Here is a 6214-nt window from a genome sequence, read left to right as displayed (position 1 = left end):
CTGGCTCACTCCTCAGCGGCAGTAACCCCTCCTCTTACTCTGTCTTCCTAGCCGGGCAGTCAGCACTCTGGGTCCAAGATCATCCCCCTCACTCCCCATGCCTCTCTGCGCTTACAGCTTCACCCAACACAAAAAGTCCCCGAGTTATTTTATTGCAGTATACAGAGGTCAGTTAATGGCCCCTGGGCGCCCATTCTGCCCCCTAGCAGTGGCTGCTTGGTCTGCTGGCGGCACGAGAACCGCCGCGGGTCCTCGATGCGCGGGTCCGAGTGTAGTACCCGCACACCCCACCACCGGGGGCGCCACCAACTCCCTCCCCTAAGGCCGGCCAGCCGGGATCCGCTGCCCGCAGCCCTCGGCCGGGAACGCGGGTCAGAAGGGGCTGCTCCTTGTCTGGCGGGAAGGGAGGCTCGTGGGAAAGGGGCGGCGAAAGACCTCGCCACGACTCCCAGGCTTTGTCCCGTGCGCTGGAGGGGGTGCGGTGGGCGGCTACTCGGAGTAGCAGTAGGTCCCGTAGGCCGCCTGCTGGGGTCTGGGGAAGCCGAAGCTGCGCACTCCGGGATCCGGGAGGCCCCCGCAGCGCGGCCGCGGCGTGGTGATGGGGAAGCGCACGCTGCCGTCCGCCAGCCAGCCGCCGTCGCACTGGTCCAGCCCCGAGAACTTCCAGGCGGCGTAGAGGTGCCCGACCTTGGCCACCACGGCCCCGCGCCGCCGGCACGCCGCGTGGGCTTCAGACAGCGTCAGCCGCCCGGGCACGAAGAACACGTGGCCTGGGGACCAGAGCGGGTCACCGACTGGCCAACAGCCGGGCAGGGCAGGGTGCGGCGGGGATTCAGATTCCCAGGGAGCCGAGTCGGGGGGTAGGCTGTGGAGGGGCGGGACCGAGATTGCGCAGGAGGAGTGGGAGTATGGAGGCAGGGAGTGTGAGCGGGGTTGCGGGAGGCGGGCTGGAGCCTGGGTGGGCGCAGTGATGGAGGGAGCGGTGCTTCGGCGAGACTGGGAAGCGGCCCCTGATCTCAAGCCTCATGCGTTCTACTTTCCCCGCCCCATTCTTCAGACCCCGCCCCAAGTTCCCGTCGTAGCCTCGCTCGCCCCGCCCCGCCTCGTTCGCACGCTGGGTCCCCCTCCTTCGCAGCCCTCAGGCTGCGCCCCGTCCGGGGTCGCTCGCCGCGCCCCTCACCTGCCAGTGCCGAGGTGAAGCAGAAGGCGTCGTAGCGGTCGCGCTTCCGGTCGCGGGGCCCGTAGCTGCGGATCCCGGGCCGACCTTGGCCGCCGCACGGAGCGCGCGCCGTGAGCACAGGGTAGCGCACGGAGCCCTCGAGCAGCCAGCCCGCGTTACACCAGTCCAGACCCTCGGTCCACGCTGGCGGGAGATGGCGGAGGGGGGAGTGTCGGGGGGATTAGAGGCGTCACAGGCGGGAGCCAGACCCCGAGCTCACCTCCGCTGGGGCCCTTGTGATAGCCCGGAGAGGGCCTGGGCGGTGCCCGGGTTCGGCTCACCCTGGTACAGCTGGGCGTAGGTGGCCAGGCGTCCGTCCTGCTCCTCGCACGCCTGCTTCGCCTCGTAGTAATTGAACTGGTACCGGCCCCGGCTGGGCTGGTACGGAAACACCACACCTGGGGAGTGGCGGACAGCCTGGGGAGGGCCGGCAGACGGGGAGGGGAGGGAACCGCGCAGCCAAAGAGAGAGGGCTGGGGGGACCCCGGGAGCGGGCGGGGCAGATGCTGCGGGAGAAGCCCTGGGAGACCCGAGATGAGGCGGCAGGAGAGGCGCGGGGCGGGAACCGAAGGGCCTCACCCTCCAGGCTCAGGGTCAGCGCCACGCTCTCGTCCTCGATGCCGTTGATGAGCTCACAGCGGTACCTGCCCTCGTCCTCCAGGCGCACGCCCGCGATGACCAGGGAGGCGTCTAGCCGATGCCCCCTCCGCATCCTGGCGCGCCCCCCGAGGGGCCCGTAACCCCGCGCGAGCGGCCCGTTGGTGATGAGGATCGGCGTTTCCTGGAGCTCCCCTGGCTCCACTTTGCTCCAGCGGACCTTGTAGCTGGGAGGCGGGGTGCCCAGAACGCAGGGCAGCGTGGTCGTGGCCCCACGACGAGAGTGAATGACCTCGTGGATGGGGGGCAGGAGGTAGTGGGGGCCAGGGTGGGGTGCTGAGCAGAGGGGGCCACAGTGGCAGGAACCCCCTGACCCTCACTGCCCATCCAGACCCTGTTCCCCAGGCTCCCCCACCCTCTCCTCCATTGCCCACTCAGCAATGCCTCTCACTCCCTGTGTCCCTCTGACAGCTGCCTTTCCCACACCTGGAGCCCCTGCCCCACTGTTCCCCAGATTTCGGGCTGGGCTGAGGTCTTACCTGGGTCCCCCAGGACTCCCTGGAAGATGGTGAAGGCCCAAGGGAGAAGGAAGTGGCAGAGCGTGGGGAGAGTGAGCCAGCCTGGCATGATGGGGAGTCAGCCCAGCACCGTCTGCAGGGCACAAAGGGTGGGGACTCCTTAGGACTAAGGGAATGGGGGGACAGGGTTGGAGATGAAATCCCATCAGGAGTTCCTCAGAGGGGACTGTCCAGCTGGAAGCCATGGGGGCAGAGAAAGGGGCTGATGTTGGTGGCAAAAGGAAGATGCTAAGGGGAGGGGCAGTAACAAACCCTCCCCCCCCCAGACCTCCTGGGCCCATCCCTCTTCCTCTCACACATCCCTTCAGGCAGCTGGTCCTGATTTAGCACCTCCTCTCTCTGTCCCCTTCTCCTCACAAGAGCTACTTCCCAAGTCCTGCCATTGGATCTCCAGCTCCGATCTCTATCATCTCCCAGCACCCATTCTCCATCTGAAGCCAGAGTAAATCTGATCTTGTTACTCTCCTGCCTAAAACAGCAGCTCCCTGTTGCCCTGAGGATATAGTCCAGTCTCTCAACGACGGCTTCCAAGGCTCTCTGCGATCCAGCCTCCCCCTGCATCTCCAACATCGCCCCCACCCCCTGTGCCCCTGCACTGTGCTCCAGACATGTTGGACTTCTGGCTCCACAGTCCAAGTTCGCTCTTATCTCCTCCTCACGGGCATCACCTTGGGCCTCACCTCCTCTGGAAACCTTTCCTCTCCCCCGACTCCGCCACATTGCAGTGTACTGTGATCTGCTCATCTGGTTCTCCTACTGCACTGGACTGGGGACTTTTTATTCTTAGAAGTACTTTTATTAGCAGCTAAATTAACAGCGTGAATTTGAAAGTAGAAAATATGTATATGTAGATTATATCAATGAGGTTTCTAGTAATTATAAAGTTATGAAATATAAAATTATAGAGTTAAAAAAATGATTTCAAACACAATTGTCTATTTCAGTAGTTGATTTTTCCTGCTTCTTCATTGTATCTGTTCTTTATCACTTTGGCAATTAAAAAAAATTGGACTGAGGTCCCCTTAACCCAGCTTTAGTCATTTTCTAAATCTGATTCCTCCACTTCTTAATTGCATGACTGAATGAGTTATTTAACCTCTCTCTGCCTCAGTGTCTTCATCAGTAAAATGTGGATAATAATACACACCTACCTCACTGGGCAGTTGTGAGGATTAGATGAAATAATCTTAAAATAGTGTCTGCTGTGTAGTAAGTGCTGGGTATGTGTTAGGTATTATTTGCAGCTCCTAGCATAGTTTCTGGTACACAGTAGGTGTTAAATGTGTGTGAGTTAACAAATTAGTTCACATTAAGGGCTTCTGGGAAGGAGAGCTGGGACATGGGGAAAGGGAGGAAACACTGATGGGGAGTCAGAAAGCTAAGGAGCTGAGTTCTGTCTTCCCACAAGTGAAGGCCGAAGAGGAGCTTGCAGTGGGAGAAATGGGGGTTAGGCACAGAAAGGACTTCCCAATGGTTAAAAGGGAAAGTATCTGGGACAGGGACGTGAGCGAGAGAACCACTTCTGTTCGGGAGAACCTGGTAAGCAGGGTAATGGCGGGAACCAAGATTGACTGAGGGACCAGCAGCAATGACAGCCAGCACTCACAAGTTTAGAGTTTAGTATGCCTGAAACTGCTCTGAGCACTTTACATGTATACTTTTATATTTACTCCTCTCAGCAATCCTGTGAAGTAGGAACGATTATGAATTCCATTCTCTACCTGCTCAGAGGTGTGCAGACTTTAGGAAACATGAGTGAGGTCACACGGCTAGTAAGAGGCGAGGTTTGCTGGGATTTGAATCCGGATTTGATAGTGAGGCTCAAGCTCTTAATCACTGATCTATATTTCTCTATTTCAAAGCATCAAAGCAGGTGCACACGTATCTTCTTCATACCCCTTACAGAGAATGAGAGTGGCCAACAGCTCCAGTCTTACCTGTTAGAAGCCAGTCTCTTCACAGAGATGGAGGAAGCAGTGATTGGCAGCTGGTCGTTCTGCTGGAGGAAGAGGTTCCGGGTGAAGGAGTCACCTGGGTCCCTGGGAGGTCCAAGCACCTTAGAGCTCAGGGACTTGAGCATCTGATCAGTTGGTGGCTCCTTTTGCACCCTTGAGGAAAGGCTTCTGTCCTGAGCTCATAGAAGATGCCAAAGTGCCAAGAACTCTCCCACCCGTCACTCCACTAGGCTGGGCTAAGTGACCAGTGTCCAGCCCTGTGACCCGGCACTTTATCTGTGGCGCCCTCTGTCCTGCTCCCAGGGGAGGACGCTGGGCTCGGGATGAGGAGTGGGGACCCATGAAGGGGGATGGAGTAAAGAAGGCAACCCAGGAATAATTACCTGGAAGAGGGCCTCGTTTCCTCTAGATGCTCTTGGACCAGAGAAGGGGTGGATTGATTGGCGGGTATGAGGATGTTGGACCTATGGATGTGGGGATGAATTGCAAATAAGGCTTAAAGATCCAAAGCTGTCAGTCTCCATCCGCCTCCATTTTTCCATATGGGCCTCATCTAAGCAGCGCCCCTTCCCCTCCCCTGACAAAGTCCTCACCTCTGCCCTCCCGTGCCTGGGTGCGCATTGCCTATGGGAAGAGGCTCTCAAGGTGGGAACCAGACTTCCAGGACCTCCAGCTGCTTCGAGAAACCTGAGCCCTTCTACCCAGCCCCACTGTCTGTCCGTCTGTCTGTCCTTTCCTTCTCTGTCCCCACCCCGTCGGAAGCACAATTTCCCATTGTCTCCGTCTTTTCCCCTATTGTTGAATAACAGGGGCCCTTTCTTTATCCTGCGGGTACGAAATGTCAACAGCTGGGGATGTGGGATGCAGGACCGGCTGGCACATACCACCGGAAAAAGGGCCTGGATGGGGGCGGGCTCAGAACAGGAACTGACATCCTGAGGAGTAGGGAATGGGATGAGGGAGAGAGAAGGGTTGGTGAGAAGGTTGAAATGGGGTTCCCTCTCAATAGCCCAAGCTTCAATGCTGTAAAGAGATTTTGTGTGAGGCTAAGGGGATGGCTGGGCTCCAGGGAGGGCAGAGTGAGCGGTTAGAATTGCAATAGAAGAGATGGAAATTAGACAGCAAGCAGGATTTTTCTGTCCATAGGAAGGGACGTGGTAATTTCCGGGGATGGAGGGACTTTGGAAAGCTCTCCAAGAAAGAGGTCATCTTATTTGTTCCCTAGTTCCCCACTTCCTCCTTCAGAACAGATGGATAATCTTAAAGTTCTCAAGAGAAGGGAGATCCTTAACCAACTGGGGTGTAAATTCACTTCTCTGAAGTCCCCATTTTTAAGAAGTTCTTTCTGAAGTCTGAACTCCTGCTGGAGTTTAAGCTCACTTTTAAAGCTTTCTAATGAGGTAAAATTTACATACAACAAAGAGCAGAGATCTTAATATAGCTCAATACATTTTTACATGTGTGCACACCATGGAACTAACACCCCCGGATCAAGATGTCGAACATTTCCAATACTCAGAATAAGCCCATTTCCTTTTGTTTGCTATCAGTGCCGAGGGAGGACTCCCTCTGTAAATAGCCATTTAGAAACATTCCCAGCGTCAGATTGCCTCTCAGCCTTCTTTTCTCTCTGGGCTCACGTGAGTAGCTTCGTATTATTAGAATCATCCGCTTTCAGAACTGGAGGGGACCTCAGGATGCTTAGCTTCCTCAGCTACCAGACGAAGAAGAGGACATGGAGGAGAAGGCGACTTGCCCACACAGACACAGTTGCTGAGTCAAGCTTAGAACTTGCTGCTGCTTCTGCTAACTCCTCTTCCGCTGCTCTCCTCGACTCTCCAAGTCAGATAGGCTGCCGGGTTTTC

At 56.9% G+C, this 6214-nt stretch overlaps 1 protein-coding gene across 1 annotated transcript; it reads right to left on the bottom strand.

Annotated features, from left to right (window-relative positions):
* Window positions 1-489: 489 nt before the first annotated feature.
* On the bottom strand, window positions 490-2467 carry HAPLN2 (hyaluronan and proteoglycan link protein 2). Its single transcript, XM_058537489.1, has 5 exons — window positions 2356-2467; window positions 1799-2152; window positions 1501-1617; window positions 1181-1363; window positions 490-770 (listed from the first exon to the last, which is right to left on the bottom strand). Exons 1-5 carry the CDS (start codon window positions 2441-2443, stop codon window positions 490-492), a joined length of 1023 nt encoding a protein of 340 aa, XP_058393472.1. The 5' UTR covers window positions 2444-2467.
* Between the last annotated feature and the right edge of the window lie 3747 nt (window positions 2468-6214).

The sequence above is a fragment of the Diceros bicornis genome, chromosome 4 (genome assembly GCF_020826845.1).
Source record: "Diceros bicornis minor isolate mBicDic1 chromosome 4, mDicBic1.mat.cur, whole genome shotgun sequence".
NCBI lineage: Eukaryota > Metazoa > Chordata > Mammalia > Perissodactyla > Rhinocerotidae > Diceros > Diceros bicornis.
The sequence above is the reverse complement of the archived record's forward strand: the minus strand, read 5'-3'. Positions and strand labels throughout refer to the sequence as shown.

What these genes read in the sequence shown, in the direction of transcription:
- HAPLN2 (XM_058537489.1), bottom strand. Translation starts at nt 2,443, where the DNA reads ATGCCAGGCTGGCTCACTCTCCCCACGCTCTGCCACTTCCTTCTCCCT. An exon ending in GGGAGTCCTGGGGGACCCAG is followed by an intron (nt 2,153 to 2,355) that starts GTAAGACCTCAG and finishes CCCTCTGCTCAG; the next exon opens with CACCCCACCCTGGCCCCCAC. An exon ending in GCTGACCCTGAGCCTGGAGG is followed by an intron (nt 1,618 to 1,798) that starts GTGAGGCCCTTC and finishes GCCACTCCCCAG; the next exon opens with GTGTGGTGTTTCCGTACCAG.